Source organism: Mesocricetus auratus, unplaced genomic scaffold (genome assembly GCF_017639785.1).
Source record: "Mesocricetus auratus isolate SY011 unplaced genomic scaffold, BCM_Maur_2.0 Super-Scaffold_100010, whole genome shotgun sequence".
Classification (NCBI taxonomy): domain Eukaryota; kingdom Metazoa; phylum Chordata; class Mammalia; order Rodentia; family Cricetidae; genus Mesocricetus; species Mesocricetus auratus.
In genome coordinates, this window is record NW_024429194.1 from 7,297,342 (window position 1) to 7,311,342 (window position 14,001).

Sequence of the window (14,001 nt, forward strand, 5' to 3'; positions counted from 1 at the left end):
TTCATAAGACACGTTTTGTTCATATTCACCCCCTCCTCTAAATAACCCCAGGACCACGCCTTTTCCCTACCCACCCAACTTTGTGTTCTTTCTCTCTCTCCTTTTTAAGAAACTCATCAAATCCAATTTGTGCTGCCTATAGATTCTTGGATGTGCGGTCTTCCAGTGGAGCAGGGTCAACCCATGAGGGGCTACACTGTTAGAGAAAGCTGACTCTCCCTCTTCCAGCAGCCATCACTTGCCCGTAACCCCTCACTAGGGCCGGGACTTAATGCTCGCTCCTCCTCTCTGTGCTGGGATTTGGTCCGGCTGGAGTCTGCACGGATCTTGTGTGTGCCGTCACTGCCATTGTGAGCTCATCTGTTTAGCTGTCTTGCTGTGTCCAGAAGACATTGTTGCCCTGTAGTCATCCACCACCCCGACTCTTGCCATCTTTATCCCCTGCACCTCAATGGGTTGTGGGTCTTTGCAGTCATCACTCTCTACTGCTAACAGAGGAGGGTTGGGAAATGGGTTATCTTATGGGTATAGCAATAGGTCATCAGAAGCTGGGTTAACATGATGAATAAAAGTGGTAGCATCACCCATAGGTCCTATGGCCTGCCCTTGGCCCAATGATAGTGTAAAATCTGGTTTTTATCTTATGGATTAGTGATTAAATCTGATCAGGGGGTGGTTGCTCTGGTGGGCCTGTCTCGCCAGCCATTATTACCATAGAGTGAAGGGTTCCCAGCTGGTTAAGATTCATGATCCCCTCTCTTCTCTGGTGCACTTTCCAGGGCTGTGAAAGCTAGTCAGTGGGGAGAAAGCTTTCAGGCAAGCACCAGCTTTCATTTCGTGCTCTGTGACTCAAGCACGTGGTGCCTTCAGTAACAGTACTTGACATTTTCTTTCTTGTTGATTATTAAACTGGTTCTTGACCATTGCTTACACTTATACAGTGCATTCTGGTTACTCTTTCCCCAAAGCCTCCCCTTATCTCCCTCTCATCCCTACCACCTCCAACCTGCCCCTTGTCCCAGAGTTGTGGTTTTGGTTTTGTCGTGTGGCCCTTTGGCTTTAACGGGGGTCCTTTGTGTGACTGTTGGGTTGGAATTATCCACTGAAGCTTGGTGGAATCACTGGTCACCGCACAACTGCAAACGACTCTTTGTTGCCCCGAATCTATCCACGGGAAATGGTTCAGCAGTGTGGGGTACTGGCGAACCAGTAACTGTTTGATTGGCTATCAACACACACTCAGGTTCATACTTTAAAAACCAGCTTCTAGGGAGAGCGTAAAAGTAAGCAAAGGACCCGCATTTATCTCTGTTGATGCTCTGCATCACTAAGTTGGAAAATGAAATCAACTTTGGATTCTTCTGTAGGTGCTCCCAGATGGCAAACAACAACACAACACAATAAAACAAAAGTCCCGAGGGCTGTGTGTGTGTGAAACAATCAGAAAAAGCCATCCCAGAGGGCAACAAGAAAAGAACTTCAAGCCTGTCTTCGCCGTGTCTAATTACAGCTCTTTCGCAGGCAGAAAGCCAGGTGGGGAGATGGAAGTAAGCATGGAGTCACTCATTCATCAGGGCAGCTCTGGTGGACTGTGTGTGAGCCCAAACCCTGCAGCTCTTCCCGTAATGTTCCGAGTGCTCCAGGGGTCAAGGATGCACGTCCACCCCACCTCTGTAGTCTCAATGCACACCTTAGTGTCCGATACAGGGGATGCTTAGGGTGGCGCCACAGAACAAGTCAGTGCGTTAACTGTTCTCCAGGCGACCTGTATGCGGTCCCAGCTTACAGAGTGTCATCATTATCGGCGCTCAGTCTGTGATTGTGTGGCACTGGCATTACTTTTTGGCACATCTTTCTGCTAGACAGATTATAATTTATTCAGTGGAAAAATTAGATTTTTATTCGTTTTTTTTTCTGTACTCCACAGAACAATTAATTTAGTAAACTCCAAATACAGTGAACCATAAATAAACATTTGTATTTTTCCAGCTCTTTCTTAGAAGCACAATTCTAACAGTTATTTGATTGCAAAAATATAATTCAATGAATCTACCGACTTCATAATATTTTCCAGATTTTTTTTTTTTTGAGATTGGTGGGAGGAAACCTCAGTATGCAGCCCCGAAACTTGCTTTATAGGCTATTCTGACCTCTAGATCACAATCTCCCCATCATCACCTCCAAAATGCTAATGCGCCTGACTTAACCTCACTGTTGTTTTGATAGCAGCGTTGAGCCCACAGACTCCCACAGGTCCCCAGAGTTCCTCATTGCTGTGCTCATTGTCATTTAGATAAGATCTCAACTTGTTCCTCCCACTTCTCTTCAGAATAATTCTTATCTTTCTGCATGAGACCCTTCTCCTTCCCGAGGCTAAGTTTTGATATGTAGTAGGGTATGGATATGTAGTAAGACTTTCTTTGGAACACCAGCCCCCAGAAAATGACATGGAGACTTATTATTAATTATGAAAGCTTGGCCCTTAGCTTAGGCTTGCCCCCAACTAACTCTTACAACTCAAATTAGCCCGTTTCTTTTCATCTACACTCTGTCACGTGGCTCTTTACCGCTCCTCCATTCTGTACATCCCATGTCTCGCTGGTGACACCCTGCCGCACCAGATTCTAACCCATAGTTCCTCTTCCTTCCTGGAAGTCCCGCCTATTCTCTCCTGCCTACCTATTGGCCATGCAGCTCTTCGTTAAACCAATCAGAAGGTACCTTAGGCAGGTGAGGCAGAACACATCGTCACGACGTGCAAACTTACCCAGCAACACTGACACGCATTGATGATGCCAAAGTAGGCACATCCCATTTGAGCCCCCCCCCCCGTAATTGAAGTTTGCACACCCACACGCCTACTCTCCTTCCATCTACGTTTGTCCGGCGGTTGTCATCTCAACACCTGCCTAATACTGGTCTTCTTTTCCACCCCTACGTCAAGTGCGTGCCTCTAGCAGTTTTGGTGGCTTCAGTGAGTAGCCATTCTGTCCTTTTAGTGAGTCAATTGAATCACGACTCCCTTCTTCAAGCCTAGTTGGCAACTCTTGCTTGGGTCAGTCTGACGTCAAGTGCATATGCTACGTGATCTGCTCTTTTGCCTGCACGGCTGCCGTCCCAGTGAGAGCCGTCCTCATCGCTTGTCTGACCACGCGTGGCTCTCCCGCCCCGCTTCCTCTACTCCAGCTCTCAGTGGTCATGGGAACCATCTTGTGGAGGGGCCGGCCCCAGGGGCTGGCCCTCTTCTTGCAGGAGCCCTGCAATGACGTCTCCCTTACGCGCAGCGTCACCATGGCTACTGGAGCTGACTTGGCTCTGTGTATCTTCTTCTCCCTCGACACTTCACTGCGGTCACAGTTGGAATGAACCCACGTGGGGGGGGGGCACTACAGATTTAGCTCAAATGGGAGCAACACTGATTTATGGGAGGAGATAAACCAGCCTTCAGCGTAACTGAATCTGTGCTCAATTTTGCCTGTGAAGAAAATATCCCAAAGACTGCTGGCATCCATTTCAGGAGTGTTTTTCACACAACAAACACCTCTGGAAAAGGAATCTGTTTTTCGGTAAGTCTGGGTGGTCTGCTTAGGGACCTTTGCTTCTACTGATCTTGTTTGTTTGTGAAACATTATAAGCGAAAATTACTTTTCCTAGGACATTGGTATGCTTGGCCACTAGAAGATGATTAATTAAAATTCAAAGGTGATGGCCGTCATTATTGCTTTTCTGTGCAGGTCGTCGTTTTCAATCACCAAAGAGTTCATATTGAAATTTAACCACACAGAGAATCCATTAGAGAAGGAAGAATTGTTGGAACAAGCTAGGAAACTCCTCGTCAGATGTAAGGTAAGGGTCTGCTCCCTGGTCCCTCCATATTGTAAACTTCCTTTCTTAGTTTGTAAATGCTAACCTGCTGTATAACGTTGAAAGAAAAAGTAAAGATGTGGGTACAGACAGCCACCTTTGTAAGTAAGTGGAGCTCAAATATTAATGTTAATCAAATTTAAAGTTTATAACCAAATGATTTTGGTGAGAAGCTTCTCCGCAAGAGAAAAATGTAACGTTTTCTCTAACTCTGATCACAAAACATTGGCGTGGAAGAGTGACTTCCAGAATGTGATTAAGAATAAAGCAAACAAACCAACAAAGGGATACACATTTCCATCTGCTGTGCTCATCTTTTGCTTATTCATCACAGAGGAAGCTGGGTCTCAAGGCGCTGGGCTCTGGGAAGCACGTGCATCTTCCGACTGCGTGGGCAGAGGTCATCTATCTGGCTCAGTGCAAAGGGGAGATCCAAGACGGTATGTATGTGAGCAGACCCAACTGCAGATGAGCCCCAAGTGTTTGCAGATCCACAAGGGGATGACTTGAGAATTTAAAGTAAACTTTTAGTAAATTTGAAGTAATTTTTGTAAATTGTCCATCAAAATATCTCATGATGTTTCATTATGAAAGTTCCTCTGTAATTTTGCACTCATGGCTTTGACTATTAAGCTTTTTAATTACAAAAAATTTTTAAAAGCTTTTTCTCACTATAGTCTTTATATCTTCCCCCAGAATTGGTAATTAATTTAAAAATCACTGTATACTGTCGTTGAATGAGTCCGCCTACAGCAGTCCCCTAACAAAGGTGTTTTTTTTTTTTTTTTGCAATTTATAGTCTTGCCATTGGCCCTTGGCATGCCTTTTTTCTTTCTGCTTTAAGACAGGAAGCTCATTCCCTTTTCACTTATCATTTCCCACTTATATGGCTCCTTTCAAGCAACCTCTACCCAATCTAAAAAGGAAACGAAATAATGTTATTTTTAAGGGGATGGAATTCCTTCTCTCGTTAAACTGAATGCCATGTGTATGCCTTGTAAAATGAGTTTGGGGACGCTAACTGCTAAGGTCACAGGGTATTTCCTGTGTAAACTGGGATTTGCGATACTGCCTGGGAGCCTCCTTCACCTGGTTTTATGGCCTGGCATCGTGACACCGCTGCCTCTGTTCGGTGTTCAACAGACTTTGTGGGAGGCAGGTCTGGTGGTGTACTGCCAACCAGCAGCCTCACTGCTGTCTGGGAGATGAGGGGGGAAGGAAAAGGGGAGAAGAGGGGGGTGGGGGAGGGGTGCGGGGTGGAGGGTTAGGTAGAGGCTGTGCTTCTTTTGGGGGTTTGGCCTTGGCAATCACCCACTGTCAATTTCTTCTGCGTTCTATTGAGTGAACCAGTCACCAGGCCTGCTGAGGTTTGGGGTAACTCTCACTGGGTAGAAAGCATTTACGGGCACAGCAGAAGCCCCAGAACCCGAAGGACACACACAGTGGATTGCAGACGTGAGTATACTAAGCAGAGAGGCAAGATCAGCTTTTCAGTGATGCGATTTTGCGTTGGTGCCGTTCCAGAAGCTTTGAACATGCTCCACGCCTCGTTGGACCACGCTTCCTTCAGCTGCGATCAGCTCCCTGCCCTGTTCTTTCTGGCGGAATCGGTTTTATATCGGCTCTGTTGTGATGCATTCCTGAAGGGGTTTTTATATTTGATTGAAATAAAACTGGTGAAGGTATGCCTTTTTAATTTTTGAATGCGTTTTAATTGTTATAGATGCAAGCGATGGGAAGCTACCGTGCTGTCTGCTTCAGGGTCAAACAGGGCATTGGATTTGTGAGGACAGTTTCCTGAACTTTGTGTATGACTGGAAGTTTGCTGTCTTCCATAGCCAAGTTGAAACAGTTTGAGGAAAATAGAATTTCAAGAACTGCTTAAGGATATAATTATTTAAAAAACTGTCATATTGTTTTCCTAAGTATGCACAGATTTTTAAGGGTTAAAAAAAGAAAAGATTTATTTACTTTTATTTTATGTATATGGGACTTTCTTTGTGAAATGTTAGATTTTCAAATTCCTTTATTTATTTTTAAAGCAATCTTATTTTACATACCAATCCCAGTTCCTTCTCCCTCCTGTCTTCCCACTCCCCCCACCATCTCCAGGCCCCATACCCCATCCACTCCTCAGAGAAGGTGAGGCCTCCCATGGGGGAATCATCAAAGTCTGTCACATCACTTGGGACAGGACCAAGGCCCTCCCTCCTGTATCTAGGCCGAACAAGGCCTCCCTCCAAAAAGCTAGTTCACGCACTATGGCTAATTGCTGCTTCCACCGCCAGTGGCCCCATAGCCTGGCCAAGTCACACAACTGTCACCCACGTTCACGGGGACCCAATTCAGCCTCATGCAGGTTCCCCAGCTGTCAGTCGAGTCAGTGAGCTCCCATTTGCTTGAGTCAGCTGTTTCTGTGAATTTCACCAACATGGTCTCGACCCCTTTGCTTATCGCTCCTCCCTGTCTTCAACTGGGCTCAAGGAGTCCGTCCCAGTGCCTAGCTGTGGGTCTCTGCTTCTGCTTCCATCAGCTACTGGATGAAGGCTCTGGGATGGCATTTAAGGTAGTCATCAATCTCATTATCGGGGAAGGGCAATTAAGGTAGCCTCTCCACTGTTACTTAGATTCTTAGCTGGGGTCATCCTTGTGGATTCCTAGAGATTTCCCTAGTGCCAGGTTTCTCCTTAAGCCCATACTGGTTCCCTCTATTAAGGCATCTCTTTCCTTACTCTCCTTTGTTTTCCCCCAACTGGATCTTCCTGATCCATCATGTTCTCCTCCCCACTTCCCTATATATGGGCATTGTGTGTGTGTGTGTGTGTGTGTGTGTGTGTGTGTGTGTGTAGAATCTAGTTGTGAGCTTCCATGTAGGTGATGGGAACTGAACCCAAATCCTCTGCAAGAGCAACACATGCTCTTAACCACTGAGCCTTTGTTTAAAACTTCTGAGAAAGAGCCTTAATCTTTCAGTTTGAGGTGAGTGGTCCTGTCAGAAGCCTGTCACTCTGGAGCGACTCAGTGGGAAGCCTTCATCATACGGGTTATGCTTTGCAAAGTCCCTTGTCAAAAGTTTCCAGTATTTGTAATAGCCACAGTTGACATGGGAAAAATTTATTATGAAAAAATAAATTCAAGAATAACTAGTGATTTTATTGCAAATAAATTAGGCTTAAATAATGGTTCTATTATTACAAAGAGGGGAGATTAGAAAGAGTCCCTTTAGACTGCAGGCACGCAGCCTGTCTGTAAAACAAGTGAAACTGATTGATCAGAGGCTGCAGTTTACAGCTTCGGTTGTGAGGGAATATTCCTGGATCTACCCACCATTAGGGAGTTTTGGGGAGATAGTTGTATTTTATCCCCATGACCCTAGTCTTGGAGCTTTCTGAAAGTTTTAGGGCAAAAGGCCAAATGTTAGAAAACTTATGAGAAATGGCCCAAGCAAAGACCTAATTTCTGAATAGAAGAAAAGAATTAACATGTTAATAGTTGTCTTGGCATGGTGAGGTTATAATGACTTTTTAAAAATTATATTTTGTTTTTGACATACTGCTCATGATGGATACATAATTATCTTTACAATAGAAAATATGGGGACAGATCAGAGGTTAAATGTCGATTGTTAACACCAAAGACTCAGGAGAAACACCACTGACCCAAACCATTTTGGCCAAATTAATTAAAGCAAGCAATTATTTAAAGCAAGCTTACAATTTGTGTACATGGGCTGCCTCCCACAAAAGTGGGGTTCAAGAATTGGATATGAGAAAGACAAGGTTTTTATGGCTCATGGTAGGGGGTTTCCAAATGGGGTATTTGATGTGAAAAATAGGTGGGGTTATGATAAACATGAGCATAACATGTCAGTCATAAAACAGAGATGTGATTGCAAGATGGTCATAGCAACAGGTGGTCACAAGAATCTTTTGAAACAAAGGTAAGGTTACAAGATGGTTATAAACAACTCTTTGAAACAAAGACACAATTGCCATTTCCTGGAACAGGCAGTACAGAACCATTTGTAGTTAAGGTTACAGGTGAGGCATAGCCCATTCCTTGAGAAACAGAGTTTTAATCATAAGCAGGAGGGAACCTCATTTGTTTTTATTGTAAGATGACTTTTAAGTCTAAGATGGAGGCAGGCTGGCTCCATCATGCCTCTGTCTCTGTCTCTCCCTCAGATGCTGTCCACAGTTTAAAGATCTTCTAGTATGTTTGGCTTCCTTTCTTTAAAGCCTCCCACAACCCCAATTAAGTGATTGCTTGGCCATATGGCTAGCTTCCAATGCCAACTTAACTCACAGTATTGAAAAGTCCAGTGTTGGCACAAGATACCTCAAGTCCCAAGTTCTCAACGCAAATGGAGATTTATTTGCCCCAGAGGGACAGAGGTCAGGGAATAAGAGACAAAAACAGGAGATAGAGGACAAAGGAAAGGGGGAAGGGGTATTTGTCCCAGAGGGGCAAAGGATGGCCTCTGGATAGAGAGGAGACAGGCATGGCACAAAGAAAAATGGTGGTTTATAAAGGCAAAAGTGGAATCCCTGTGTTAGGATGAGGCATTTAATTTTTATTGGATGGGTTAATTAGAGTAGTCAAAGGGGGTTTTTGATTGCTGGACTTCAATACTTTGACAGATGGACCTTGGTAGTCAGCATCAAGTGGAAGAGTGGCCAAATAAGGGAACAGACTTGGGGGCCAGCTCATCATTAAAAATGGCTTTATTCACAAAAGTAATCCATAGATTCAATGCAATCCCCATAAAATAAGCAGTACAAATCTTTACAAGATCAGAAAAACGCAATTATAGAATTTATTTTGAAGCACAAAAGTCACCAAATAGCCAAAGCAGTCCCACACAAAAAAATTAATGCTGATGGTTTCACAGTACCAGATTTCAAAATATACCACAGAGCCACAGCATGGGTATTGGCCTTAAAACCCACCCACTGGGCTAGAAGAGACCATGCAAATATGAATGTCATAGAGACCATGCAAATATGAATGTCATAGAGACCATGCAAATATGAATGTCATAGAGACCATGCAAATATGAATGTCATGCACAGCTACCTGACGTTATGATAAAGGTGCCAGTTAACTTGTAGTTATTAAAATCAGCTAGGAGGCATAGATAAAAGATACACAGGTTGAGAGAGAAGATGTAATTTTTTGTATTTGTGGACATTATGATTATGTAGATAATCCTGATGAACCAACATAATACACGTGTTAGTACATACAGCAAATTAGTAGAACACAAGAAAGTAATCCCGTTTCTACACAACAATAACGGTCATTCAAAGACCAAGATTAAAACTACAATTATGTCAGAGTGCTGCATATAAGTTTAATAAAACATGCAGGATTTATATGCTAAGAATTCTTGTGTGCTGATGGAGAAGTCAAGCAAGACATGTAAGCAAATACAGACATTCTGTTTGCCATTTACATGAGCATGTCATCATTGTAGTTTAGAAAACATCACACAGATGTTAGATTTCTCCAGATTTATCACATAGTCAGTGACATTTCTACCGGAGTCCCTTTGAAGATACTGATAAGCGTTTTCTTCTTTTTCCAGCATAGTACTCTTATCGACTCTCTGGAAGCCATCGCGCTCCCCATCTCACTCTCCAGTTCTCCCATGTCTACTTTCCCCCACCCTTGTGACTTGCCCCCACCCCCAAAAAGTAAAAAATAGAAATAGGAATAACAAATGTCTAATTTATGTTATCTATATACTCACGGGAGCATGGTCACACTCAGTGGCCTCACCCTTAATGAGAACTGAGTCCTTGACACCTGCACCCTGCCAGAAGTCATCAGCTGTGGGCAGCTAACTACACCTCAGCACCCCCATCACACATCTTAAGAGTTCTCTTTGATGGCTTCCTGTCTAGGCTGTTACCTGTTTTTCTGGGGTGGAGGCTTGGGGTGGGGGTAGGGGTTATAGAAGCCTTCCATATCCCTCCTTCTCAACTGTGAGTCAGTAGTCATCGATATCACAGCAAAAGCAGCCTCCATGCTCTTCAGAATCAGTGGAGCATGGGCCATGGGCCTTCACGCTGGTTCTGGTGAGACCACAGATCATGAACATGGTCCCAGCTGCAGTAGGACCATGGGCTCAGGCAAGACCCTAGAGGTCTGCCTGGACCACAGACATCGATATGGCCTCAGATAGCAGTGCAGTCCACCTACATCATGGCCCTTGGCAGCAGCATGCCCTTGGGCATCAAAATGACTTCATGTGGACATGTCACGGGCATCTGCATGGTCTTCGGTGGTAAGATGGGCCGTGGACATCCACACGGACCCTGGTCACAGTAGAGCCTCGGAACCAGACGTGTCCCTTGGTGGCAATGTGGGCCCGGATATCACCATGTCCTTAGGCTTCTGTTTAAAGTCCATTGTTAATTCTTTCATTAATGTTAATAAGCATTCCAAGAGGAGAGCCCAAGTTCCCTATGAATCTATGATGACTCTGGTGGAGCCCCCAAAAATTTCCACTTGTTATGGCCCAGGAAGTGCATATGTCCAGAAATAATAGTCTTGGTTCAGCTCAAGCTGGACTATAGAGGATCTCTGGAGGTCAGATTTAAGCAGGCATTTTTCAGGGACTTGTGAAATGGGTTCTCATCCACCAAAAGGAGTTATTTCCCTTGTGTCTGGCAGAAGGGACACATGGCTCTCAATGGACATGTACCCATGGTCGCATATCAAAGCCCATGTTGGCCTCTAGCTCCTTTATGTTATGGCTACAAGTTTCCTTTATGTTATGAGGGCTGGTGGATTGTGGTGGTCTGAACAGCTATGGCCCCTCAGACTTGTATGTTTCAATGCTTGGCTCATAGGTAATGGCACTATTAGGAGGTGTGGCCTTGTTGGATTAGGTGTGGCCTTGTTGGATTAGGTGTGGCCTTGTTGGAGGAAGTGTGTCACCGTGGGGGGGTGGGCTCTGAGGTCTCATGCGCTCAAGCTTCACTCAGAGTGACACAGTCTCCTGCTGCTGCCTGTGGATCAAGGTGTAGAACCCTCAGCTCCTTCTCTAGCACCGTGTCTGTCCGAAGGCCACCATGGTGATGATGGACTCAGCCTCTGAAGCTGTAGCCAGCCCCAGTTAAATGTTTTCCTTTGTAAGAGTTGCTGTGGTTGTGGTGTCTCTTTATACCAACAGAAACCCTAACTAAGACAAGCCCCTATTCACAAGTACTTGCTATACATTTCAAAGCCCACGCTAGCATCCTTGGCCCCTCTGTCCTCCCCCATTCATCCTCTGCTAGCCCCCAGGATGTTCCAGAATCCTGCTCTCTTTATAACAGCAAGGTTTCTCCCCCTGCCCAGTGAGTCTTGCTGTTCTCCCTTCTCTCACAGATAACCCCAGCAAAGTCCAGTATCCTTCTTTCTCTCTCTGCTGTAGTCTCTTCCAGATGCCTCAGATGTCCTCCCTCTCTTACACACAATCAGAACCTTCTTACCAACCATGGATCAGCCATCTTGGTGGTTTCTTTAGTGAATCCTTGCACACGTCAGTAACAGTGCCTTTTAATACAGTTCTCTGTCAAAAGAAAATAGCAGAGGGGAGGCTTCCCATGGACTTTGAGTTTCATAAGGAACATTCTGCAAAGGCCAGGAGGGTGCTGAGGGCCACAGGCCATGCTTATCTCCACTGGCTGGTTTGTATTGGCTCACACAATAAAGAGCTAGCTTTTAAATGAATGATCTGAGAATTGACCCAGTATGTGGGATCATGGCTGAAAAAGTCCACTGGACTTCAAATAACGTCTGTCTAGGTTTTCAAAACCTTTCCTGCTGAAATGCTAAGTTACTTAAATTCTCTGTGACACAATTTTCCCCGTCCCCTGTTTTCAAAATGGTGGCTACTATATAGCCCATGTACTGCGAGGCATAAATAAGTAGACATGCCTCATATACTTGCACATTTTTCACTGTGCAAACTATGTAGTCACACACTGATCATTCACAGCTGCTGCAAATTTGCACGGTTCTGACCCACGCAAAATTACTCAACCTGAAGATGAGAAGCTATGGAAGTGTTTTAAAAATTAAATGACCTGGCATTTAATCTAATGCGGGAGCAATATATCAAGGGGTGAGGCTGCATTACATAATCACTTTTCCTCTAGCAGACATGCAAGTCGAGACGTGGAGGGAGGCCACTGGAGACTCAGGGACAGCGGCCTTGCTCTGTGCCTCCTCGATGTCCATTTCCTGTCGATTCTGCCCCTTTCCCTGAAGGCGCACCTGCTTGTGGTGTCTGTGTCCACCCCAGAGTCTTCACGATCGGCCTGCCTTCCTTGTCTCAGGCTTAAAAGGCAAACTAGGTTCATTCCTGTTCATGATTGATTCTGTTTCTCAAGGACTGGGCTGTGCCCCACCTGTAACTTTAGCTACAGATGGTTCTGTACTGCCTGCTCTAGGAAATGGTAACCGTGTCTTTGTTTCAGAAAGTTGTGTATAACCACCTCTCACAACTTCACCTTCATTTCAAAAGATTTCTGTGACCCCTTGTTGTTACGATACCTTGTTATGACCTCCTTGCAAGCATGTCTGTGTTTTGGGCTGTCCTTTGTCTAACTTGTTATGCTTATGTTCTGCTCCTGTAACCTATTTTGCACACCAAATCCCTCATGTTGGAAAACCCCTACCCCTGAGCTACAAACACGTTGTCTTCCTCACATCTGATGCTGACCTCTTGAACCTCACTTTTGGGGGAGACAGCCTATGTGTACAAATAAAAAAGGCTTGCTTTAATTAATTGCTTGAATTATTTGGTCATGATGGTTTGGGTCAGTGGTCTTTCTCCTTGAACCTTCAGGATGAACAGACATACACATTATCCCATAGGGTTAATTATTCAACGTGGCTTGAGGTAAACATTGCCTTCCTGAGGAGCTGTCCCTTCCTCGGCCAGGGGATTGGCTATCCCACCTGCACTAGACTGTAAGCGATGAGGCAATGGTATGTCACCTCTCAGAGGCAGATTCTTTTGGTTGGAAAGCAGCAGTTTCCCCTAAGTCACGCTTCAGTGCTATGGCAGCAGTGCTGTGAGAAGCCCCGCCTCCTCCTCTGCCATTTTGTTCCTCATTTAGTGGAATAATTAAGGCCTGATCAGATAAGTGATACATGATTCCTGAACATCGCCCCAATTCCAGATTGTGTGTGTACAGCCTTTCCTTTTACCTATTTTCTAACTTGATTTTGGAAGCACTCTTCTGGAAGTATAGTGAGGGTACTACGTAAAACAAAACAAAACAAAACAAAAATTTTGTGTCGTGCTTCCATATAAATATGAAAATACAAAACAAGATGATTCCCATGCTGCATTTGTCTCACAGCCAGATAGAGGTGTCCAGGGAATGAGAGGACACCAGAAAGAAGAGCACGGAAGAGGCAAAGGTTAGGGAAGGGAGGGCAGGAGAGAAAAGGGCACTTAGGAAGCAGCCATCCACGTGGGAGGCGGCGCCTGAGCTGTCAGGCCACAGAGGGCAAATGCAGGTTACATGGAGGAGCCCCCAGAGCCCTGAGAGATAGGGAAAGGGACAATTTTCAATAAAAAGCCTTTAGAATATTAGAAATGGAATATTAAACTGTTTTTTCCCCTTGGTGTAGTAGTAACTAAGGACACCCTCTGGGTCCTAAGGTTGACTAGAGAATAATACAGTGTGAGTATACTTTATTGCTCCTTTTGCTACAATCACCAGTTCCTTATGAAATTCCTGCCCCCCACTAGCTTCTCAGCCTTTGCCTTTGATTGCGGGAGCTTGTGTCTGTAAGAGTGCCGTTGGATGCACTGCTGCTTGTCACGTGGTCTGTAGATTTTCACTTCCTGACCTTTACCTTCAAGTTCTTAACATCAGCTGCACAAAGAGACCACTTGCACGCACACTGAAAACACTTTATTTTCACGTGGAGGTCTATAGGGCTGGTGTTCATGAGTTTCAGAAAAATTCCTTAACGCCAATCGCTCTTCATCAAATTGGTTTTAATAGTAAAGGTTTTCGGTACAATAAGAGCCCTAGCTGAGACTCAGTGTTTACTTGAGAGCAAAGGGGGTGTGCGGAGAGAGCATCCTAGCTTCACATTCCTGTAACAGCTTTTATTTTTATTTCC

The 14,001-nt window shown here is 44.8% G+C and overlaps 1 protein-coding gene across 4 annotated transcripts in view; it reads left to right on the forward strand.

The window, feature by feature from the left end:
- Positions 1 to 14,001, forward strand: part of Tmem232 (transmembrane protein 232) — a 239,260-nt gene that overhangs the window by 46,874 nt on the left and 178,385 nt on the right. For 3 of the 4 annotated variants that reach the window (XM_021231245.2, XM_040752937.1, XM_040752938.1), the window contains exons 3-5: positions 3,735 to 3,846; positions 4,199 to 4,304; positions 5,389 to 5,546. In XM_021231245.2, the coding sequence (XP_021086904.1) occupies positions 3,735 to 3,846; positions 4,199 to 4,304; positions 5,389 to 5,546 (376 nt within the window). Of the gene's footprint in view, positions 1 to 3,352; positions 3,567 to 3,734; positions 3,847 to 4,198; positions 4,305 to 5,388; positions 5,547 to 14,001 lie in introns of those variants that run through there. The other variant, XM_040752939.1, reaches the window with a different exon arrangement.